This window comes from Anabrus simplex, chromosome 2, assembly GCF_040414725.1.
Source record: "Anabrus simplex isolate iqAnaSimp1 chromosome 2, ASM4041472v1, whole genome shotgun sequence".
In the NCBI taxonomy this organism is placed as follows: domain Eukaryota; kingdom Metazoa; phylum Arthropoda; class Insecta; order Orthoptera; family Tettigoniidae; genus Anabrus; species Anabrus simplex.
Genome location: NC_090266.1, coordinates 157,802,825 through 157,829,780, shown reverse-complemented (window position 1 = coordinate 157,829,780; position 26,956 = coordinate 157,802,825). Strand labels below are relative to the sequence as shown.

At 37.8% G+C, this 26,956-nt stretch overlaps 1 protein-coding gene across 1 annotated transcript in view; it reads left to right on the top strand.

The window, feature by feature from the left end:
- The window catches only part of LOC136863952 (26S proteasome regulatory subunit 4), a 139,681-nt gene that overhangs the window by 92,181 nt on the left and 20,544 nt on the right, over positions 1–26,956 (top strand). The window contains exon 8 of the mRNA XM_067140402.2: positions 16,782–16,991. Within this exon, the coding sequence (XP_066996503.1) occupies positions 16,782–16,991 (210 nt within the window). The remainder of the gene's footprint in view (positions 1–16,781; positions 16,992–26,956) is intronic.

The following is a 26,956-nucleotide window of genomic DNA, read 5'->3' as shown; positions in this document are numbered from 1 at the left end:
CCAGTATAAATGGTCCGTTATTGGACATTATAAATTTTCCAGCTAACTCATTCTTGGTTGCCAGCGTTTCGCTCCGGTGTGCTAAGTTGGGCTCATCAGTTGTTAAATAGCACACCTGCCAAGACGCATGGCTAGTGCATACCATGGAGGCTACTGCGTAGGCTACTTGGAGACACCGGCAGTGCTAATGCACTATGAGAGACTTTGTCTCATTACCAAAAATTGATGCCTCCCTGGCCATCAGATGATATAGATGTTGGCTCCAAGTAGCCTACACAGTGGCTTCCACGGTATGCACTAGCCATACATCTTGGTGGGTGTGCTATTTACCATCTGATGAGCCCAACTTAGTGCACTGGGGCGAAACGCTGGCAACCAGGAATGAGTTAGCTGGAATATTCATAATGTCCAATAACGGACCATTTATATTGGCATTATAAATTTACTCATTCAGGGCAAATATTTCAGATTCCCTGTGGGAACCAACATCTGTATCATCTGATGGCCAGGCAGGCATCAATTTTCGGTAATGAGACAAAGTCTCTCATAGTGGATTGGCACTGCCGGTGGTTCCAAGTAGTCTACGCAGTGGCCTCGACGGTATGCACTAGCCATACATCTTGGTGGGTGTGCTATTTACCATCTGATGAGCCCAACTTAGTGCACTGGGGCGAAACGCTGGCAACCAGGAAATAGTTAGCTGGAACATTTATAATGTCCAGTAATGGACCATTTATATTGGTATTACATACCGAAAGTTGAGCAGCTTATCTCCTTTCTCCCAAGTCTTCCCAGCCCAAAATTTGCAACACTTTTGTAACTCTACTCTCTTGTCGGAAATCGCCCATAACAAATCGAGCTGCTTTTCTTTCGATTTTTTCTAGTTCTCGAATCAGTTGGTCTCATACACTGGAACCATACTCTAGTTGGGGTCTTACCAGAGACTTATATGCCCTCTCCTTTACATCCTTACTGCAACCCCTAAACACCCTCATAACCATGTGCAGAGATCTGTACCCTTTATTTACAATCCCATTTATATGATTACCCCAATGCGATTTAAGTAAAGGCCATCTGAGTGCAGATCCCTATCTCCTATCCACCCATTAGGATCTAGAAGTCGCACTCCCAGTTTCCTACATATCCACTCCATAGTCTTCCCCAATCACCTTCCAGTCAGTATCCCTCCTACACAGTATTCCACTAACGGCAATCTCCGCTTTCTTAAATTTCAGCCGTGCTGCATTTACCAGATCCCACACATCCCCAGTTATGTTGGTACTTGTACCTGCTTGCCTTACGTTGTTGGTACCAACGTGAAACACTACCACGTTCTCTTTCCCTCCTCCTCTTCTACTTTCCTCAACATCTGCCTCAACCTAATTCCTGGATAACACTCTACCTTGATTCCCTTTCCTCCACACACTTTCCCCACGTGTCTAACAATGGAATCCCCCATGACCATTGCCTCAACCCTGCCCACCTCATTTGATCCCCTCCCCTCCTGGTCACCCTATCTTTCCTGATAGCTGCAGAAGCTACTTCCTCCTCCCTTTTCTCCCTCCCATGACCCTGTTCCACCTGTCTTTTCCTATCCTCTACCCTACATTTCCCTTTCCTACCTTTTCCCTTCCTCCTACTTCCACACTTCTCACTTACAGTTCCCTGTTCCTCATCTTCCCTTTGTTGTTCTACGTGCAGTGACTCATACCGATTTATGACAGACGCCTGTCATGCATTGAGGTTTTACTGTACATACATATTTTGCTACATCAAGACTATAAATTCTACAATGTCACAGTGCTTCAGTATGTCATTTGTTCATTTAACACTTTTGTGTGTGAAGTCTTTGCTCACTTCTTTGAACTTCTTTGGTTTGCTTGGTGTTACTTGGGGGGGCTAGTTGTTGACTTGTGCTCATATCTCATTATTTAAGATAATTATTGGTCCAGGGATCATGCTATTTTTCTTTCAACAAAAATCATTTTTATGTTATTTACGATATTCTTTTCGCCTCTATTTTCCTGTCTGAACTGCCTGCTAGTCATGATGGACAAAAATATTGAGAATTCACAGACGCAGCACTTCCATTCCTCGGTGCTAGCCCGGGACCTCAGGAAGGAAAAAAAAGACTGTACGATGAAGCGGAATGCCACAGAAAAGTAGTGTCTACAGCAAAATCATCGCTGTAATTACGTATCAGTATTTTTCCAGTATTAATGGTATTTATTAATTTACCGCTAATTTTACTGTTGATTTGTGTGAAAGCCTTTATTATTATTCATTTAGGACAAAAATTACAATGAAATTTCATGGATACGATTCGTTCACATAACCTGAGGTTCCCGTCAAGGTGAGGGACCGTGCACATTCAGTTGAAGGGCAGACTTCGCAACTGAGGTTTCACTTCTACAGAGTACATGTCCATACCATTGCAGGCGTGATTCATGCATTTTCTCTGTGATTGGGGTAACCTTGAACTCTTCCCAACAGTATTGTTCCTGATGTGGTCTAGTTGAGTCAAGCCATTGGACCACTGCAGCATGTTCATTTCCATTGGATGAAGTGCCTGTTCATGCTTCAATATTGTTGGTCAGCATTTATTTCTATAAAGTGTCACCGGTCTAATCACTGTGGTAGGCTTTGGGTTTTAGATGCAATCCGTCGCATGCCATTCGTTTTCATGTATATTTAAATGATCTTGGAAGTAAAAAAATTTTCATCATGTGAAGTATCACTATATTTATTTCAAAATAATCCCAACTCCATTACAGTTTCAATCCAACAAATATGCTGGGCTCAGTGGATTCAATCAGTCAATACTGATCTGCATTTAGGGCAGTCGCCCAGGTGGCTGATTCCCTATCTGTTGCTTTCCTAGCCTTTTCCGAAATGATTTCAAAGAAATTGGAAATTTATTGAACATCTCCCTTGGTAAGTTATTCCAATCCCTCACTCCCCTTCCTATAAACAAATATTTGCCCCAGTTTGTCCTCTTGAATTCCAACTTTATCTTCATATTGTGATCTTTCCTACTTTTATAAACGCCTTTCAAACTTATTCGTCTACTAATGTCATTCCACGCCATCTCTCCGCTGACAGCTCGGAACATACCACTTAAACTGTATATAGGATAATATCTTTTGTTTATTTCCACCTATTCAATACATTACAAGAAGTTGGCATTTACTTTAAAACATTATTCAGATGAGACATGTTTCGCCTCTCACTGTGAGGTATCTTCAGTCATTATCAAAAACCTTATTATTTTACCAGGCATCTGGTTAAAGATATTCAAAAATGTGTTTGATGATTATAAGAGAGGTAAAATTTACGTTAGTTATAAACATGTTCATGAAGTAACTAAAAATCTAATATATTGATAAAAACATATGTAGTTCTTTGTTGAATAGGACTTGTTTGATTGTACTATAGTAAAAGAAAGTGGCTTGAAGCCGTAGTCATTAATAGATGTCTAATACATAGTGGAAGGCATAAAATATCAGTTCTATTAGAATATACATTACATTCAAATGATACTAGAAACTAGTGGATTCAAAGGTAGTAAATATAAAATGTTCAATGAAATAACTATAGATCTAATAAAATGATAAACACATATGTAGTTCTTTGTTAATTAGGACGTCGTAAGATTGTACGGCTTAAAGCCGTAGTCATTAATAGATGTCTAATACATAGTGGAAGGCATATGAAATCAGTTCAATGAGAATATATAATACAAACAATTGATACATAAAAACTGGTAGATTCATAAGAGGTACATTTAAAAATGAAGGCGTCATGTGACTATAAAAGACAGTTGATGGCTTAAAGCCGTAGTCAAAGTTTGAAATGTAGGTCAAATAACTGCTAAATATATGGTAAAAAGATATAAGTCAAAATATACAGCTTAGTCTAAAAAATATGAAGGAAAAACATTCCAATTGCTTGACAAAAGTTACTTGACGTTGGCATGCGTTTGTCCGTGATATTTATTGGTCAACATTTCGTAGGTTATTTCAGATTTATTTGGCAAGATTGCGTTGACAAGAAGTTCACCAGATGTTTATAGTTGGCCTAATTTGTAAAAAGAAAGTTGCAGAGATGATGATGGGTGGAAATTCTCAACGTTGGTATGGTTTTCTGACGTGAAGGTTGGAGAGCTGTTGTGTTCTTCTTCGATGACAATATATTTTTTTATAAAACGTTGATTGTAAATAATTTATACTTTTGAAGAGCAGTATGGAAGTTTGATGAAGCTGTTGAATTATTGTTGTTATAGAATGGTTCTGAAATGAAGAAAAAACTGTAGTTAATTTTGACGAGAATGAAAGAAAACATGGGAAGGTTTTGTTTAAGTGGTGTTAGTGAGAAAATGTTGGTGCTTACCTATGGCGTTGTAGGCCCATTTAACAAGCTGTGTGAGGCGCTATTAGGATACTAATGGTCACTAACGGTTTTTACTCCTTGTGTTGTACGTATGTCGTCTGGCTAGAGGGGGGTGGGTAGGAGGGGGTGGAGTTGTAGGCTTGTGATTCGTGAACGGGAGGGAGTTGTGAATGGTAGGGGAAGCGGAGGGGCGTGTATCATTTATTGGTTTATGAATGGCGCGTGGAGGGGAATTACGTAAGATGGGAGGGGGAGGGGGGTATGATGTATTTGTTGACGTAGGGGTGTTTGTTGATACTGTTTTGAAAATATTAAAAAACTTTTTGTCCTGAAGGTTTACATTATTGAATAATGTTACTATTTGGTCATATAAAGGGCTTCTATTGTCTATTGGATCATTTAAATTCTTATTAGCATTGAATTTTTGGTCCAAAAATATGTATAAATTTTCGAATTCGGTCATAAGTCTACCTTTTTTAATTGTTTTTAAAATTTGAAGGTCCTGTTCAATTGTGGTAAAGTTGTGCCCCGTTTCTTTCATGTGATTGCTCATTGCTGAGTGTTTATTATGTTTCTGAGCATTGAAATGTTCTGTGTACCTAGTTATGAAGCTTCTTCCTGTTTGTCCTTTGTATGAGCTGAGGCACTCATTACATTTTAATCTATAGATACCGGAGCCTGAGTATTTATTATTTTCTGAATTTATTTTATTATGGTTGAAGAACATTTTTTGGTTTGAATTTTGAGTTTTGAAAGCTATTTTGATCTCTTGATTTTTTAAGGTGTTGGTTACTTGGTGTATGATTGGGTTGGTGTATGTAAAGGTTGCGAACTTTGATTTTTCATTTTTTATTGGGGAGGGGTTTGTGGATAGTTTCAATATAACTTTATTAATTAGTTTGTCTATGATAGAGGGATTATATCCATTAAAAGTGGCTATTTCTTTTATTGTATTTATTTCTTTTTAAAAAAAGGTCGCTGAAAGGGGAATTTTTAGAGCTCTGTACACCATACTATAAAATGAGGACTGTTTGTGTGATTGTGGATGAAGGGAACTTTGTTTAATAGTTATAGGTGTAAATGAGGGTTTTCTGTAAATTTGGAAATCAAACTTATTGGAAGTTCTTGTTATTGTGATGTCAAGAAAATTAATTGATTTGTGGTTCTCGTCCTCTTTAGTGAATTTAATATTGTTATCCAGATTATTTCTTTTGTGAATTTAATATTGTTATCCAGATTATTTAAATAAGTTAATATGTTTTCACTATTGTTGAGATTTTTGTCAATTATTACTAGCGTGTCATCAACATAGCGTAGCCAGAGATTTAATCCATTGATGTTATTTATTATTTTGCTGTTTTCGAGGTTTTCCATATAAATTTCAGCAAGTATTCCGGATAAAGGGTCTCCCATGGCCAGGCCTTCCTGTTTGTATATTTTATTGTTGAAAGTGAAAAAGTTGTTTTGTAAGACGAAGTTTAGTACTTTTAAGAATTCTTCTATTTCTATTTTGCTTAAATTGCTATGTTTGGAAAGATTGTTTTTTATTATTTCTATAGTTTTTTTTAGCGGGAATGTTTGAATACATGTTAATGACGTCGAAAGAGCACAATGTGCGATTAGGTTTTAAGTTAAATTTTTTTAGAGTTTCACATAGTTCTATTGAATTTTTGGGGTGTTTGTTATGGAATTTGAAATGTTTTTTGAGAAATTTCTGGAGGAATTGTGAGGTTTTATATGTCGGGCTATTTTGGCTGTTTATGATTGGTCGAATGGGAACGTCCTTTTTATGTACCTTCGGTAGTGATCTGACGGTGGGTAGTTTGGGGTTCATATTAATGAGACTTTGGTATTCATGTTCATTAAATAAAAAAGAAGAGTTTTTTAAAAGTGTTTTTAGATTACGTTGAGTTTTTGTAGTGGGATCCTTTGAGATTATTGTGTAGGTTTCATTAGAGAAGAATTCCTCTGTTTTATGAATGTAATCTTGTTTTTTCATTAAGACTACAGTATTGCCTTTGTCGGCTTTAGTTATTATTATGTTATTAGTGTCCACTTTTTCCTTAATTCTTGGATCTGTTTTAGTGAGGACGAGTTATTTTTGTTAAAAATTTCTTTTACAAGGGCAGGTAATTTCTTTTTAATTTCGTATTTTATGTCGTTTTGTTTGTCTGTTGGAATTTGTTTGTTTATGTTTGTTTCAGCTTCGGCTATTGTAGTGATTATATCTTCTGCTTTATGTGGGTTGGGCCAATTATGTTTTAAGCCTAGGTTGAATAAACGTGTTTCTTTATCTGTGAAGGTGACGTCGGATAGATTAATTGTAGTTGGAATATTGTTCCATGGAGAAGGGGATATTTTTATATTACTGTTCCGGTTCATTGATTTTGCTTTTTCTTCTTTTAAGTGTGTCAATTTACGATTTAGTGTTTCTTGTTTTTTGTTCAATGCAATCTGTATTTTATATGCAATGTGTTGTTGATAAGAAATCCATTCTAGCGGTGATAACGATTGCGCGAGAATCAAATGTTCGCGATAAAGTTGTGTATTTAACAAGGATTTCTTTCTATACAATAGTTTTATCTCATTTTTGAGCCAAAGGTTGTTGATTTTGTTTTGAAGATCGTTAGATTTACGTTTCAGAATGTTTTTCCTTTGAGTCGATTTTAGCTGCTTTTCTTTGGATTTTTTCCAGTTCTTGAATCAGGTAATCCTGGTGAGGGTCCCATACACTGGAACCATACTCTAGTTGTAGAAAATTCTGTATTTAAGTACTCAAGAAAGAAATCTGTCATTTTATACTGTTGCTGCGGCATAAACTATGCCCTCAAATCAAGTCTTAATGTTATTTCACCAACACAAGAAGTGTCACAAAAAATTCAGAACCATTCTATAACAACAATAATTCAACAGCTTCATCAAACTTCCATAATACTCTTCAAAAGTATAAATTATTTACAATCAACGTTTTATAAAAAAAAATATTGTCATCGAAGAAGAACACAACAGCTCTCCAACCTTCACGTCAGAAAACCATACCTACGTTGAGAATTTCCACCCATCATCATCTCTGCAACTTTCTTTTTACAAATTAGGCCAACTATAAACATCTGGTGAACTTCTTGTCAACGCAATCTTGCCGAATAAATCTAAAATAACCTACGAAATGTTGACCAATAAATATCACGGACAAACGCATGCCAACGTCAAGTAACTTTTGTCAAGCAATTGGAATGTTTTTCCTTCATATTTTTTAGACTAAGCTGTATATTTTGACTTATATCTTTTTACCATATATTTAGCAGTTATTTGACCTACATTTCAAACTTTGACTACGACTTTAAGCCATCAACTGTCTTTTATAGTCACATGACGCCTTCATTTTTAAATGTACCTCTTATGAATCTACCAGTTTTTATGTATCAATTGTTTGTATTATATATTCTCATTGAACTGATTTCATATGCCTTCCACTATGTATTAGACATCTATTAATGACTACGGCTTTAAGCCGTACAATCTTACGACGTCCTAATTAACAAAGAACTACATATGTGTTTATCATTTTATTAGATCTATAGTTATTTCATTGAACATTTTATATTTACTACCTTTGAATCCACTAGTTTCTAGTATCATTTGAATGTAATGTATATTCTAATAGAACTGATATTTTATGCCTTCCACTATGTATTAGACATCTATTAATGACTACGGCTTCAAGCCACTTTCTTTTACTATAGTACAATCAAACAAGTCCTATTCAACAAAGAACTACATATGTTTTTATCAATATATTAAATTTTTAGTTACTTCATGAACATGTTTATAACTAACGTAAATTTTACCTCTCTTATAATCATCAAACACATTTTTGAATATCTTTAACCAGATGCCTGGTAAAATAATAAGGTTTTTGATAATGACTGAAGATGCCTCACAGTGAGAGGCGAAACATGTCTCATCTGAATAATGTTTTAAAGTAAATGCCAACTTCTTGTAATGTATTGAATAGGTGGAAATAAACAAAAGATATTATCCTATATACAGTTTATGAAACTTTCAATACGGACGAAAAATGATTTTCATCACTTGTAACATACCACTTAGTCGAGCAGCTCTTCTTCTTTCTCTCAATTCTTCCCAACCCAAACATTGCAACATTTTTGTAACACTACTCTTTTGTCGGAAATCACTCAGAACAAATCGAGCTGCTTTTCTTTGGATTTTTTCCAGTTCTTGAATCAGGTAATCCTGGTGAGGGTCCCATACATTGGAACCATACTCTAGTTGTAGAAAATTCTGTATTTAAGTACTCAAGAAAGAAATCTGTCATTTTATACTGTTGCTGCGGCATAAACTATGCCCTCAAATCAAGTCTAAATGTTATTTCACCAACACAAGAAGTGTCACAAAAAATTCAATAGTTTCTAGGGCACTAACATCATCATTGAAACACATGGGCGTGTTTGACAGCTGCCCATCGTCGTAATCTCCCTTGCCTACCTCTCGCTATGCCTTCAACAACTTTGCTGATGGTTATGAGTTCTGTAGTAACGACTTTCTTGTTGACGTCTTTGTATTGCTCAATCTCCCAGTCTGTCCCATTCTTTGTCACCACCGACAGTATTGTCGTCAGCTGCATTGCCTAAAACTATCAGTCGCCATTTAACAGAGACATTTGTCTATGGTTATTTGCGATGTTCATTGGTTCAAGGCTGTGATGTAATACATTCCCTGTTGAGGTTATTCAAGTGGTACATATAGGTACAATTTTGTAACTACAGTTTTACTGTATTTTCAAGAAAGTGTATTTGTTTTTTCTTATCTATTATTATGGTACTTTATGCTGTGAGTAATCCTGTTGGTTGTGTACCTGGTATGCACAGGAGGCAATAGTGGTCTTCGGTTAATGTCGGGGTGGGGGGGGGGAGAGACAGGCAAAAATGTATCATGTGCAAACATGTGATATACACAGTCGAATCGCATTATGAGCACCTGCTAGAAGTACCATCTGCAGTTCGTAGCCCATGACGTATGCCCTGTGACATGGGCTGGTGTAGCGAGTGTATAATTATAATCATATACTCAAAATACAAAATTCAACATGAACACAATGAAAAAACTTCATATTTTACATGTTTACAGCATGTTGCAACTCAAAAGGGGCAGCAGAAGGGTATGGAAGTGGGCCAACCTCCAATGAAAAAAACTGATAAAACAGAGGGAGGGATCTCTAATGATTTGTGGCAACAAAAAAATTAAGGGACAACACCAGTCCATAGAGATTGTCAATACCGAGCTCGATAACTGCAGTCGCTTAAGTGCGGCCAGTATCCAGTATTCGGGAGATAGTAGGTTCGAACCCCACTGTCGGCAGCCCTGAAAATGCTTTTCCGTGGTTTCCCATTTTCACACCAGGCAAATGCTGGGGCTGTACCTTAATTAAGGCCATGGCAGCTTCCTTCCCACTCCTAGCCCTTCCCTGTCCCATCGTCGCCATAAGACCTATCTGCATCAGTGCGACATAAAGCAACTAGCAAAAAAAAAAAAAAAAGATTGCCAATAAAGAAGTTGTTTATAGGTAATGGAAGAATTTAATAATTAAGTAGAACACTACACCCATTAACTGAAATAATAGTAATATCAAGTTTTACTTTTGGGGTCTTTCCACAACACTAACTACTTAAAATATTATAATAAAGGTTAAACACCAATTTATAAAGGAAAGTTTAGAAGATAATACAGTAAAAGCCTCATTAAGACGTTTCTGCAGGGGACAAGGAAAAAGAACGTGTTAAGCGGAAAAAAAGTACTACTGAATATACGAAAAAAATCTATCCAACAGGGATATGGAAACACTAGATACGATTTTTTCCAAAATGGCATTTTATGTCGTGTATGCACAGGTACAGTGAAAATTATATCTACAGTTTCTAAAGATGAGAGGAAAGTATTAAAAGGTGTGTAAATACACGAGAGAACAAATGTGAAAACCGTTTCCGCTGAACCTCATAATAACAAATGTACTGAAAGGTGTAATAGACACCAGACAAGACACATGAAAACGTGCAGTGGGGCCAATAAAAATATCAGAAGTATTATTGCAGACCACACTCTTTCTATAACAGATGTTAGAAGCCTTTTATTTCAGAGCAGTGGGTTATAGGCAATATATTCTGGTCACACTCTTACACAGTGAATTGGAGGATACACTCGACCATATGCGACAGGAAGGAATGACTTGGCTGCCATTATGAAGTCAACAAAACTTCGACACTACTCTAGTGATCAAGACCAAACTCGAAGGTGCAGGTTCAAAGTATAGGCCAGCACAGACCACTTATTCTCTTTTCTTATTGGCTAGTATTTGTTTTAGTTAATGTGAATGCCTATGCCTCAATTTTAAACGTCCTTTTCACAATGAAAATTAAATGTTAACATTATAACGTGAACCTTAAATGATTAGTTTTGACATTAACACTGTACACGAGTACAAAGACGGTAGTGAACTGATACCTCAAATACAAGGGTTGGGGCAAAAGTCACTGCAGGTATTTCTTTCTTGTAGATATGTGAGCGGATCACCAACTGTTATTTGTCATGTGGAAGCTATGCAGGCATAGTGCGTATTCACAAGAACAGTTGGCTCTGTGATTGCTGGTAGTAGCACAGAGAGTGCTGTGAAATTAGTTGTGAGGCGAGCGTCATGCGAGATGGAAGTAACTCATGTTGAGCAGCGCGCATACATCAAAATAGCTGTCCTCCAGGGGAGGAATGAGGGAGGATATCATGGGGAATTGGTGAAAGCCCTTGGGAATAATGCTCTCCCATACCGTACAGTAGCACTGTGGGTAGGAAAGTTTCAGCAAGGATGTGTGGCAACCGGTGATTAGCAACACTCGGGGCGACCTGTCTCTTTGTGGACTGACGTGGCGCGTGCCGTCATTGAGCAGCTCCTGGAGGAAGAGAGACCCTGAACGCTACTGGAGTTAGAGATGGCAAGTGGCATTGAGAAACCCACCATCCACAGGATATTGCGGACAGAGCGGCAACTACATGAAGTGGTCACCGTCCTGTTGCCAGCGTTCTAGATGAGTTGGAGAATGTTGCATATCACATCCACCATTGAACTTCTGCCAGTGCATGCGGTACCCACCGCAATGCGATTTGAGCAGTTACTGCTCTGTCCGCAATATCCTGTGGATAGTGCATTCCTCGATGCCACTTCGATGTGTTGATGTGACGTTAATCCACTAGCCCTATCTCTCAACAGGAGGTTTCTGTCAAACTTACTATTGTAAAAGAGTCTGGCTTTTAGTGTAAATCCCATGGGTCCCTTTTTTATTTTTTACCAGGCAAGTTGGCCATGTGGTTAGGGGTGCGTAGCTGTGAGCTTGCATTCGCTAGATAGTGGGTTCAAACCACACTGTCGGCAGCCCTGAAGACAATTTTCCAGGGTTTCCCATTTTCCACCAGGCAAATGCTGGGGCTGTACTTTAATTAAGGCCACGGCCACTTGCTTCCCACTCCTAGCCCTTTCCTATCCCATAATCACCATAAGACCCATCTATGTGAGTGCAACGTAAAGCAAATTTGTAAAAAAAAAAAAAAAAAGAGGTGTTTTTGTGTTTAGGTACATTAAGTCCCTTTTTCTAAAGATTTCATTCTACTGTATGATGTAAAACAAAATCTAAAGATTTCCTCCTATTCATTACTATTTGTTTGTAACCTGAAAAGAGTTGCATATATTTGTTAAAACTAGTTTCGGTCTTACTAGAGACCATCATCAGTCAAAATCAGTAAAAGTTATGGCTAGACATAAATTATAGATAACATTTATGAAGCAAGCATGCATTGCTGAAATTCAGTGCAAGACAAGTAAAGATTTGTATGTCAAACAGTCATCACAATCACCTGTCCTATGCAAGCTCTCAGCCTTCCTCCAATTTTAAGAACACACCTCACAGTAGACCAGGTGAAACACTTAAAATACCAGCACTTGAGGAATCTTCTAGAACTCAGCTCAGCTCAGCTGAATCAAGTGTGAACAGAATGATGTTGATGGGAAAGTGTTGAGTTGTTCATTTGTTTAAAACAATAAATGCCTAAGGTGGGGCTGAGGGATGTGGAATGGTGGCTGATTGCTGGAGGGAATATATTAGCTATGTCATTCTACTGTTAGGAATTCTGATTTTAACTGTATAAAAATACTCTAACTGAAGGTCTTGGAATCTGTAGTGTATAAATATTTGAAAAATGTGTTTGACACTGGCTGTTGGGTTTATCTTCTAAATAGTTGTTACTGTGTCCGTCATGGAGTTGAAGTTTGATGATCAGTCACATCATTACAATGAAAAGTCACGTGGGAAATTCGAAAACAAAACTGGCACTTTTTCACTTCAGACCCTGATATCAAAATTCAGCAGAACTTGTATTGAAATGATTAAACAACTTTATGCTCAACCACAGCTTCTTCCTCGTACCACCTAAAATGCTATTGATGACATGCCCTGACATCAAGGTAGAAGTTTTGAAAGCGTAATTAATTTGGACACAGAAATCAGTTATTTCAAATTACTCTCCAAACTTGGAACAGTGATGTAATGGAAGTGGTAAAATCAAGGTTTGCGTCCTCATTTTCAGCTGATATGTCTCTCTATTAACACTCGGATATATTTGTGATATGTTTGTGTTAACATGACTAATACTGCCTCTTAGAAAATGTTTTGAAGTACGTATATTGAAATATTTTGCTCGTAATTACATATTTTCACATATTTCACCTCAACGTACAGTGAAACCTTGTTAGTGCGTTCTTGATTAACACGTTTACCAGCTTAGCATGTCATAAATTCAAAGTCCTGATTCTCATCATATTAAATCTATAAAAAAAGTACCTCACTTATCACATCATGAATTTTCGCTATTACCGTTTAGTACGATCACATTTTTCCTAGACCTGAAAATGATGATGTATTTGTCATCCCTTCTGAAAGAAACGCGATTTCCACCTCGGGTAAGAGCCAACACCACAGTTGCGTGATTACGGGAAAAGGCCTTCCTGACTTCAGACGATAAGTTGCACTTTCGGGGAGCAAGCCACCTCAGGAATGTTCAGTTTTGCTTGCCGGTTAGCAGCAAGATTGCTGAATACCAGAGTGATTCTGTTTGTGCTTGTATTTCGCATTCCGTTCAGAAGATAGAAATGTATTTTGTGTTGAGTGCTACAGTGAAATGTAGCTAATATTTGTCATGTGATACGGTAGCCTATAACTGGATTAGGAACTTAGTTATGTGAAATTGACTAGCATGGTGCATATTTGTCTTGTGATAGGCTAGTTGTGGAAACTGAAAATGTGAAATTCCTTAACTTAATGAAGCGAAAATTAAAATCTGTCAGAAAGTGGACTGGCATAAACGAGCAGAGGTCGCGAATGTTTAAACTCTCACCTTCGAGTTTCGACTCGGTCACTCAAGTTGGTCGAAGTTTTATTCGATTCAAAATGGAAGCAAAAGTAATTCCTCGCAGTTGCACGTGGTTGAATGTAACCTCCAATTCATTGTCTGAGTGTGACCAGAAAATGATGTTTAATAACCCACTGCTCCAAAATAAAAGGCTTCTACTAAGATTTGTTTTAGAAAGAGTGTGATCTGCAATAATAGTTTGATATTCTTGTTGGCCCAAGTGCACGTTTTCATATTTGTTGTATGGCGTTTTTCACACCTTTCAGTATACTGGTACTCGTTATTTTATAATCCCCAGCAGAAAAAGTTTTCATATTTGTTCTCTCGTGTTTTTCATACCTCTTAAACCAGGCGAGTTGGCCGTGCGGTTAGGGGTGCGCAGCTGTGAGCTTGCATCCGGCAGATAGTGGGTTCGAACCCCACTGTCGGCAGCCCTGAAGATGGTTTTACGTCGTTTCCCATTTTCGCACCTTCATTAAGGCAACGGCCGCTACTTTCCCATTTCTAGGCATTTCCTATCCCATTGTCGCCATAAGACCTATCTGTGTCGGTGCAACGTAAAGCAAATTAAAAAAAACATGCCTCTTAATACTTTCCTCTCATCTTTAGAAATGGTAGATATGCCTATAGTCTTCACTGTACCCGCGGATACACGACATAAAATGTCCTCATGTCGGAAAAATTTGTATCTAGTGTTTCCATATCCTTGTTGGATAGCTTGTTTTTCGTATATTCATTAGTACTCTTTCTTGCTTAACATGTTCTTTCTCCGTGTCCCCTGCAAAAACGCCATAACGAGGTTTCACTGTTTATGTTTTTACATGTTTAACATTTTTCAACATTTTTGGGAGTTACTCCTTGGTCATCAGAACGTATATCTTAATCTTGAGAGTTCTCCTTATCTAAATATGAAGCCGTACAAACGAGCAGACAATATTCTTTTAAGAGGTAAGCCATGAAAGGGTTCATGGGTTGTTAAAGACAGTAAAATTAGAAGGGGAAAATAAGTGAAATCTGAATAATAATAATAATAATAATAATAATAATAATAATAATAATAATAATAATATTTGCTTTACATTTACTTTTACGGTTTTCGGAGACGCCGAGGTGCCGGAGTTTAGTCCTGCAGGAGTTCTTTTATGTGCCAGTAAATTTACGGACACGAGGCTGACGTATTTGATCACCTTCAAATACTGCCGGACTGAGCCAGGATTGAACCTGCCAAGTTGGGGTCAGAAGGCCAGTGCCTCAGCCGTCTGAGCCACTCAGCCCGGCTATGAACACAGAAGGTCTCTTCAAAGGCAACCCTAATTCTCAAGCATATCCACAAGAACACCTGCGACAAAACATCACTTTTTAATTTAACATACACAGGTTAGCCTTAAAGTGTATTGCTGTTTAAATTATGTCCTACAGAAATCTGAGAAATAGAATTGTATCAAATCTTCAGTTTCTATATTCAATGGGCCAACCGGGGTGTACACCAGAACAGCTGCAGCGTCAAGGTGAACGGCTTGCTCTCAAATTCTGCTGACCGATGCTGGAGTGGTTTGTCCAAGCATAGGTAGTGTTTGCTTTTATTACTCTTGAGACAAGATAGACCAAGCAATGTTTAGTTGTTTATTTGGACTGAAGTGAATATCAACATTGTAGAGTGATCTTAGTAATTTCAAGGTATTTTCTACTAAACGTTGGCAGGCAAAATCCTCATAAAACATAATATATTTATAGGATGTGAGATGCCTTCAAGTTGGTAATTTCAATTGCTCCTTCAGTGAACCACAGATTGTCACCAGGAAAGCCTTACCATTTGGTGCAAACCTTTTTCAGCTCTCTGATGAACAGAAAATTCTTAAATTTAACATTTTGTTCCCTTTAATGAATGTCTCATTTCTTTTAAAAATGCTTTCAAACCTGGCCAAGCATCCAAGAGTGTAACAAAAATGTCCATCTTATCAGTAGTATTATAGCACAAAACAAACAACTCCTTGTCTCTGATACAAGCCCTTTATTTCCTCCTGATTTTTAATACTCATTTGTATATAATGCCAGGTGTGATCAGTAGATTTCTAGTTTCCTCCTCCTCATCTTTCGTGATAAACCACTTGTGGATCTTTGGATTACGAAGATTTGTAAGTGCTAATTTCTTTGCTCTCAGAAATACTCTTCTGTATCTGGATTGAATTCAGTTTAGTACTTGTGAAAGTGTCTTTTCTACAAATGATTGTCATTCCTGTTAAACTTTTTATTCCACGTTTTTATGGGAATGTCTCTTCACAGCATTCACCTTTTGAATTCCAGTCTTTCATCACGAAATTTCTTCGATAATTTTCTCTTCTCATTCATGGAGAGTATGGAGATCACTTGTCCAAGTATACGTCTTACTGTTACTCCTACTATGATGTGGAACTGTATTGAACAACATTATCCCAGAAGAGTGGTGTATGATATGATCAGCATTTCTTATGTGTACAGGGAACTGCTGAGCATCAGAACAAAAGTTGCCAGGTAAGCTGTATGGCGTGATTTGTTGGCATCTCACTTTCGCCTCTTGCCGTTAAGAGATTTAAAAGTTCATGAGAGGGAGAGTGTGGTTTTTTTTTTTCCTCGGTTCTTTGCGATGTCAAAGAAATAGATTCGTTTTCTAAAAATTGACCTTTTTTTTAATGGCATAACATAATGAATATGTGACAAAGCACCTTAGTGATAAGAAGGCAAAGTGTATGTGGTAAACTTGATAAATGGTCACGAATTTCTTGACTGAATTGTGTTCTTTTATATATATATTATATACAAGTTGCATAAATGGCAATATTCTTTAGCGAGGCAACTGATGGGCTCCACACAGTTCAACAGACTGCGGAAACTTGAACTAAAATTCTTTCTTTATATCATTATAATCTTTTGTTCTCTCTCTTTAGGTGGTGATGGCTACAAACCGTATTGAAACCCTTGATCCAGCTTTAATTCGCCCTGGTAGGATTGATAGAAAGATAGAATTTCCTCTTCCGGATGAGAAAACAAAACGAAGGATATTTAACATTCATACTTCAAGGATGACTTTAGCTGAGGATGTTAATCTAACGGAACTCATTATGTCCAAGGACGATCTCTCTGGGGCTGATATAAAAGTAAGTTTTAATCTACTTATTGTACCTCTTCTAGACACACAGAATACTCCTTTGTCATAAAATAAAACTATTTTATGTTGATAGCACTGCAGGTTGTCAAGTAGTTCTGTATAGTCAGAGATTAATCATTTGAATGTCAAAATGCAGACACAGCCTCTCAACCTCCCATAAATTTTAAGTTGTGTATGTTGGGTATTCAGTCCGAAGGCTGGTTTGATCCTCCACAGCTACGCCAACAGCTGTCATAGATGGCCTAGGCATCACTGAAGAGGCGTACTAGGGAAATGAGTGAGGTAGTTTCCCATTTCTTTCCTCACCCAGCCAGAAGTTACTCACGTATCAGTCTGCCAAGCTTGCTGAAATGCACGCACCAACCCTATGAGTGATATTTTCATGCCATTCATAACAGAGACTGGCTGCATAAGGAATGGTATTACTAGCACCGCTCATACCTCAATGACTTTCATATTGTCACAGCCAAGGATGAGACTGAGACAAGGTCAATGAAAGTAACAAATTTATTCTACCCCATACCAGAAGACATAGTGCACTGTAAACACTACATCCCGGCAGCAAAGTTAGTTTTGATACTACTGTACACCCAGTTACAGTCAACATTTTGCATAGATCTTTATGTTCAAGTCATGTACAGTAAAATACCAGTCACCGGGGGAGTTGGCTGTGCGCGTAGAGGCGCGCGGCTGTGAGCTTGCATCCGGGAGATAGTAGGTTCGAATCCCACTATCGGCAGCCCTGAAGATGGTTTTCCGTGGTTTCCCATTTTCACACCAGGCAAATGCTGGGGCTGTACCTTAATTAAGGCCACGGCCGCTTCCTTCCAACTCCTAGGCCTTTCCTATCCCATCATCGCCATAAGACCTATCTGTGTCGGTGCGACGTAAAGCCCCTAGCCAAAAAAAAAAAATTACCAGTATAACAAACTTTTGTGGACCTCAGAATTTAATTTGTTATAGTGAAATTTTGTTATACTGAAATAAATCAATTCTTAAGAACTTGCCCCTTGCTGAGCCTGTTGAAGAATCTACAGTATTTCAACATGAATTTACACATAAAAAAACCTTAATACTATATTTATTAAATGAGAGAAAAATTAGGATACATATATATACATGAAGTGATGATATAAAGTACAGGTGCCTACTTGCAAGAAGTTTTCAGCATCTCAAATTTTACCCTGTACTCGTCCATTATCTCCTCGACTTTATATTTTGAAAAAGTCTGCAATTTTCTTCTGAACACTCCCAGGCACAAACGAATATTCAAGGCAGTCAGCAACCACTGCACTTGAATTTAACACAGATTCTGGCACATCACTTTGTGACAAAAGAAAATCCTGAAGACTACGTGCCATGTTTGTTGCCTGCACAAGAGTCAAGCTCTGTTGAACACTTTGAGGCACATCTTCCTCTTACTACTCATCATCACACGGATTCCTATCACTTATAATATCTATTGTTTTAGAAATTGGTATGTTGGAATACATGTCTTATGTTACTTATATATGCTACTTTGTGTTACTTTCCTCTAATTCAGAATCCTTGGTTCTGTTGCAAAATTCAATTATGTTGTTGAGTATAGCTGTCAAAGTAAACTTAAAATGTTTCTTTAAAAAAATCTGTGTAAACTTCGCCATCATATAGGTTGGACCACTTTTAAAATTTACTATTGAACTTAAGGACGTGTGTATTTTATGAATTATGAATAGTGTAGTTTTAGTATTCTTTCATGACATTTATGACAGTAAAACCTTGTTAAGATGTTCCTACAGGACACATCAAAAAATAATGTGTTAAGCAAGAAAACATACTACTGAATATACAAATAAAAACTATCCAATAGGGATATAGAAACACTAAATAAGACTTTTTCCGACACGAGGGCATTTTACGATGTTTATCCGTGGGTACAGTGTAAACTATATCTACCATATCTAAAGATGAGAGGAAAGTATTATTAAAAGGTGTGAAACACACGAGAGAACAAATATGAAAACCTTTCCTGCTGGACCTCATAAAATAACAAATGCAGTGGAAGTTGTGAAAAACACCAAACAAATAATATGCAAACATTTGCACAGGGGCCAATAAAAATACCAAAACATTATTGCAGATCACACTTTTTCTAAAACAGGGGGGTTATTAAACATTTTCTGGTCACACGCTTTGGCAATGAAACGGAGGTTACACTCGACCATGTGCGACTGGCAGGAATGATTTTGGCCGCCATTTTGAGTCAAATAAAACTTTGACCAACTTAAGTGATCGAGTCGAAACTCGAAGGTGCAAGTTCAACACGTGCGACCTCTGCGTGCGGATGCCTAGTCCACTTTCTCATAGATATTAATTTTGTCTTCATTAGTAAGGATTTCACAACTTTGAACGGCTGATGTCATACTTCTTTGCTATTTCTCCTTTCTTTCCTCCTTTCTCCACTTCGCAAAGTATTTTACATTTTTCTTTTAAAGAGAACTGCTTTCGCTTCTTTTGATCCATATTGGTGAAAGGATTAACTGGCACACACGTTGCTTTATGAACGAAAGATAAACATTGAACGCATCATGAGACGTGAATAAACAAAAAGCCATACTGAGTGTAGAGATGTGAAACTGTAACATTTATTGGTTGATTGTAAATGTGGCATTCCTACCCAGCCAGTAGCGTTACTTCTTACATATTGGTTACTTTGAAATCGATACCCAGCTCAACCAATCGCGTACATGTATGGAAAATGGCTACCTGAACTGTATCCTGTAAACGCGAATACTGTAATCCAGTCTGCGCACCCCAATATTTGAAGATTTTTAAAAATAGAAAATTGGCTTTAATTTGCATTTTTATATAAGAAATTAATCCTACATAATGACCTTCAGTACTGGTACACCTAAACTGAATAAGATAATCTTCGCATGCTGTTGGGTAGGCAACCCGCTCAACGGACTTTTAATGTTTTTGTTTACATTCCCCTGATTTCCAGTCGGGTAATTTCGCCTTTGCGTGGTATTAGCTGTATAGAGACATGTTGTGCGAAATACGCGGCGATTAAAACAGGATGAATTTCAATTATGTTTTGAAGGAAAAGAATGTTAGATATAAGCAAAAAGGCTATGTTATCTAGCTAATGTTAAGTTTAAAAACTTCAATTTACAAACAAGATAACCCTTGTGAGTCAAAATTGTAAAATCTCATCTCTGAATGATGAGTTGTCTACAATATTCTATGATGGCTGTTATTCTATGCACACATACAAATCAAGTTCAACTACAATCTTAAAATTGTGAAATTAGAGCTGAATCAAGTCCTAAAATGTTAAAATTTTCATTTCACAGATGCATTGCTAGGGGTGGCAAGGGGAATGCTTCTGGAACGTTGACAATGTGGAAACATGTTTACTATATCAATAGAATGTATTGTGGTGATCTTGTAATTGAAATTTACCTAATTCTTTAATCATTTCTACGGAATTCTTTATGGATTTATTTGCGGTGAATCTGTATTGTCGTTCTAGGAATTTTTGGATATACTGCGCCAGTTTATAAAGGGGGCTGGGTCTGTAATTTATAATTGGCCTAATGGAGACACCGGCATTGTGGATTTTTGGCAGCTTTAGCGGTTGGTAGGCCGGGGTTTATACTAATTAATTTTTTCTTCTCAAATTCGTTAAAGAGGAAAGGCGGTTTCTTCAGTGTTTGTTTCAATTGCTTCTGCAACGACTGAGTCGGGTCTTTTCTTAATAATAGAAAGATTCATTGTTAAAAAAGTTTTTTTGTTTTTTGGATGTAATCTGCTTTATGCATAACGAGTTTCTTATCCAATAAATGGCTAGCAATACATCTGTGAAATGAACATTTTAACATTTTAGGACTTGATTCAGCTCTAATTTCACAATTTTAAGATTGTAGTTGAACTTGATTTTTACATGTGCATAGAATAACAGCCATCACAGAATATTGTAAACAACTCATCACTCGGAGAGGAGATTTTACAATTTTGACTCACAAGGGTTATCTTGTTTGTAAATTAGAGTTTTTAAACTTAACCCTTTGGGGTCCAATTCATTTTCCACCTGCACCCTGCACAGGTCCAATTTGACATTAGGCAAATATGGGAAGGAAGTACTCACATAAGTAAAAAGCTGAATTTTTACATTAATAATACAAACTCCAAATTTATTTATTATCAGTCAAGTTAACCGCATTATCAGCGATATTTTTTCAAAGTATGGTACTTCCGGAAGCATTTGTTCTGGTGTAGTCCTGGGTTCCCTGGAAAGGTCTCACAAAAAAAATGATGTCTTCTTTCTGCCTTCTTTCACTTTCCTGTCGGAACACACAGCACAGTCCTTGGTTTTTTGTCCTGACGAGCATCTATGATGTGTAGCTTCCCGTTTAGTCAAAGTTCTTTGTCACAGCTGCTCGGTCGGCCGTGCTTACGGGCATTTTTTTTCCTAACGTCTCCAACAAGCCTCATAATAACTCGGTCCCTGAAAGTCTTGTGATTCACCTCGGGCTTATTTTCTGCCTTTTGTTGCAAGTTATACAGGTGAAAACTGTTCACCAAAGCTACCTCCAACACCCAGAAATACAATTTCCTCCACCACTTCAGACTTCTCACTACAGAACCATAAGATGAGCAGTAGTGATCAGCACGATCGACCCCTCCCATTTTGCCTGTATAATCTATAATGGCAACAGGCTTCAAAATTCTTTCTTCTCCTTGCCCATTACAGTTGTGTCTGACTACCTCCACCATTGATGGGTTGTGCCATGTACTAAGAACTGACACAGTGCGCTTGTCTTTCCACGAAAATACCATGAACTTTTCTTCCTTCCACAGAGCACGAATTTCATGCTTCTTCAGATTTAGTCTCCTCTCTTTCAGCTGAGGTGGTAGTCCCTTCCGATTCAATAGCACAGTCCCAGTTAGGTGAATTTTCCTTTTCAACAGTTCTCTTGCCAGTACCATACTAGTGTAAAATCGATAAGTAAACAAATGATAACCTACAGCTTGAGTAACTTGAAGTACATCTGTCACCAGCTGTAAAAATATTCTGCTACCAAATGTCGATCCAGGGAAAAGTAAATTTAGCGTAGTAAACGAGCCAAAGTAAGGAATCCTGGACAAAACATACTCATTCAATGGATCAGCAATAACGTATATCCTAATCCCCCACTTTGTTGGTTTTTGTGGATTATACATTCTGAAAAGGACACGCCCCTTGAAGCTTACAGTCTATTCGTCAGCTGACAGATACTGACTTGGCCTATAAAATTCCAAGAATGACTTCCCTACACATTCTAAGACACTTCTAACATTACTCGTTCTTGTTACCATTGTTGATGCACTTGATTGTGGAGGGGGTGAAACATGAAAGCCCCAGAATATCTGAAGAAATCGTTTCCGAGAAAGTGTCCTTACAGAAGGTCGATGAATAGAGCCACGAGTCTGAAAAATGTTCTTTTAGAGTTTTCCTTTTTGAGAACAACACCATGAAATGCCATCATTTCATCGACGGTAACATCGACCCAGTTCCACCATATGGAATGTTGCTGCAACGACATACGTTGGGTAATACGTTCTCTTACATACCTGCTAGTTTCCTTACATATTTCGGAGAACAGTGAAACTGGGAACAGCAACAAAAAGAAATCCAAAGGAGTTACCGGCTTCTTTCCTGTAGTAGGAGGTATGTATACCATAGCACTGTTGTGAGAATACTTGGAAAAAACACGATCACCTTCTTCATAAACTTTCCATTCGTCACCCACTACATCAGCGCTTTTGCCACTATCTTCCATGTCATTTTCCTCCTCACTCGAAATATCATTCTCAGATTCAGGAATACAAATGTCAGCATCAGAATCCATCAACAAATCATCGTCAATATCGCCACTGTCACATAACTGTTCGTAAATATCATTTAGGCTCCATGCCGCGGCTGGTGGATGCCATGTTGATAACGAAAGTAAACACAGCTGTGACAGGGAGGAACTATCTCCAAAGAAATCACAATTCATCTTAAAGGAATGAACAGCAGATAGCAGTAGGCAAGAGAGAAAAGCCAAGGCTGTATACTGCGTAAAGCTCGGCGCCATTTCTGCTCCAGCATACGAAATATAACCTTTAAGTTGTGTCGGACTAAGTCAAATGCATTGCAACTTCGAATTTATGATCTCTGATTTTAAGTTTTCCCCAACCTTGTGTCATAAAATCTAAGACTATGCTGAATGTCCATATAATTATTGTAAAACCTTTAACTTGATTTTACTGTTTGCTCGAAAATACGCTAGGATTTTGATGTTCCACGGTAAGGAACAATCTCTCAATCCTACGAGAGTTATTGGTTGAAATATATTACATGCTTTCCTGTTCTTTGTCACGCAGAATGACTCAAAATGTTTGCAACGTTACATCCATTCCTGTTGGCCATAGCAACTACTATAGGAATAATTAAGTGATTTCACCAATATGATAATTCCCTTTTGTTTTTATGATTAGCTTTAATTACTCTAACCATAATTCAATGATGACGTGATATCACACGAGAGGGAACATATCAAGGCCTCCATACTTTGCCACCGAGCTCGATAGCTGCAGTCGCTTAAGTGCGGCCAGTATCCAGTATTCGGGAGATAGTAGGTTTAAACCCCACTGTCGGCAGCCCTGAAAATGGTTTTCCGTGGTTTCCCATTTTCACACCAGGCAAATGCTGGGGCTGTACCTTAATTAAGGCCACGGCCGCTTCTTTCCCACTCCTAGCCCTTCCTTGTCCATTCGTCGCCATAAGACCCGTCTGTGTCGGTGCGACGTGAAGCAACTAGCAAACAAAAAAAAAAACCAAACCTTGCCAGTAAGTAAAGGATTACGATGAGGCAGTTGTGGAGAATGATGGTGATAATTGATAAATTGATACATTGGTGGCCTAGTGTGAGTTGATGTAACCACAATGACACACAAAATGCTGTCAACTTGTGTACACTGATTTATTTACAATTATTTACAAATTAAATACACACAACCTTAATCACTGTATCACAAACAAAACACTTCACTATGAAAACATCAACAAAGCTGCCCTTTTAACGATTGCCTATCACAGCACATGGAGATTACAACCTTAAAACACCGTTGAAACAGTTGACTGCTGTCTGCCACAGCATGTCGTTTCAATACAACACAAGGTCACAAATACATTCCTGTTAAACCATAACTCTACTAAACAATAACTTTGTCTCTGCCGTCAAGATCACCTCCTTATATAGGTGCCTGGCCAGGCTAGAAAGATATGTTACAAAAAATACCTTCTCGAAAATTCTTGAGTGCCTAAAAACTTGGTTATAATGTACAGAATATTCTACCATCATCTCGTCTGATCTAGTGCCATTCAGGATGTTAGTGTTTTTCACCATTCTGTAGTGGATTATAAATTATATACAGGTTCTTACATTAATTAGGGGCTGCCTGGCTGAGGCAGTAAAGACGTGCTCGGTTCACCCGGAAGGACTTGGGTTCGAATCCCCGTCAGGAAGTCGTAAAATTTAAGAAACGAAATTTCCACTTCCAGATGTGCATATGGCCCTGAGGTTCACTCAGCCTACACATAAAATGAGTACCAGCTTAATTCCTGGGGGCAAATGTGGCCGGGCGCAGAGCTAACCACTCTACCCCTTCACATGCCGACGTTAACAATGGTGGAAGCCTTTACCTTCCACTCCTCCAAGGGCCTTCATGGCCTGTACGGAGGTGACTTTGCTTTGCTTCTTACATTAATTGAACTCATATAAATGTCTATATACACTACATGTTTAATGATACAACATCACAAACACTGCGATCATGTCTGTGTCTGTCTGTAAGGTCATCAGCCCAGAGGCTGGTTGGATCCTCAGATAGCATCACCAAAGGCTGTGCAGTTATAGGGAAACCACAAAAACCAATGGCGGTACCAAAATGAGGTGTACTAGGCAAGATGATGAGTGAGGTAGTTTGCCATTGCTTTCCTCACTGGGCCAGACAGTGCTATTGTAGCACAACTAACCCTATGAGCAACACCTTTCGTGACACTCAGACACACTGGTTGTGCTCTGAATGTCATTAATCAGCACCACCCATACCCCAGCAGCTTCCATATTGTCACAGCCATGGATGTGACTGGGACTTCAGTGGAAGCTACACTTTGCTCTGGCCTGTGCCAAGAGATGGATGCAAAAGTACTGTATCCATCAAGAAATGACAGCAGGCAGAACTGCGATTATATTAATACTAAATAGATGTAAACATTTCATAGCCATACATTACAAGTAGTAATAATAATAATAATAATAATAATAATAATAATAATAATAATAATAATAATAATTCAAGCTGGATACTTGCATTATTTACCCATGGGTGAGAGAATATTGTTTCCAAGTTATATCAGTTTATCACACTCGCGTCAATATCCCCTCTAAAACTTGAAACAATTTCCACTGTCTGTCACACTCGTAGTTGCCTTGGTCATAGATTGTATCCTCTCTTCCTCTACGTCACTGAATGTACTTTCCTCCTCTTGACCGAATCGTGCCGTGTCAGTGGTCAGGATTGCCTCGCCGCCAGCCTTTTCCTCGATGCTAGTCGATGTATTCTCCTCATGACCAGACTGAGCCGCGTCAAAAAATATTCTAAGAGCCGTACTGCATGCAATTAAAATTGATTCACAGTTTAAAGCTTTGAAATGTTATGGAAGAAAATGATTTCCAAAATTTTTCCAACAAGGTGCATTTACAGTATTCAAATTCACAATACAGTATTCACTTGGATAACTCACTGACAAACATAACCTCACGCAACAAAAGGAAAAAGAAGCCTGTTTAAAGACTAGGAGAAATCTATACTGGCTCCCCTGAGCAAGTCCTTTATTCATTGGATTACTGAACTGATTGCATTTTAGATACCCTGCACTTGCAAGGAAAGTACCCAATGCCCATAAAACATTGTGGTGGTTTATCAAACTTTCCTATGAAGAGGGGAGAAAGTCTCTCGCTAGAACACAGTACAGTGACTCTATCCTTGTATGATTTCCCGCCATGGTTCTTCTCTCGTAATTCAGAAATTCTAACCGTTGCTGCCTCACAGAGTTAATGCATGCAATCACCTTAATTCACAGTTTAAACCTTTCAGATGCCTTGGTAAAAACTATTCCCGAAATGTATCCGATAAGGTGCATTTACATTATTCAAATAATGCACTTGGATAAATCACTGGCAAACATAACATCATGCAACGAAAGAAAAAAACACACAATTCAAAGACGAGGACAAATTTTGCTGGCTCCCTTGTGCAGGTCCTTTATTCATTGGATTACTGTACTGAATGCATTTTGGATGTCCTGTACTTGCACGGAAAGTACCTGAACCCATTAAAACATCGTGGCTTATCGAACTTCCCTATCATAATCTATTAGTTTCATGTCCGTATTGATATTTGATATTCACAAATATATGGATAGGAAGCTTCCACCTAATCAGTAGGCCTACTTTATTTTGTCATATTAATGTAAGGACCGGTTTCAACCCCTCTAGAGGTCATACGCAGTTGGTCATATAATCTAATGTTAGCTGAACATATAATTAAAACATCACTAAATTCAATGAAGAATGTCACATGATATGAATAAAAGAGTTACAGTATCAATTTATAGTTTCTTCCTATTGGCTTCAAAACAATCATTGAGTTAAATGACCTGAATTTGAGACTTAAATTCCACTATTCTATACATGGATAACATATACAGGTAGACCTCGTTATACGCAATAGTTACGTTCCGCTGAATTACCGCGCATGCCGAATTTGCATAAATCGAGTCATTTTATATGTAAAATATAGGGTTAGGTTTCCGTTTACTCACACATTAAGTTTAAAATAGCAGAGACTCTTAGTAATTTTACAAAAAATTTACCATTATCA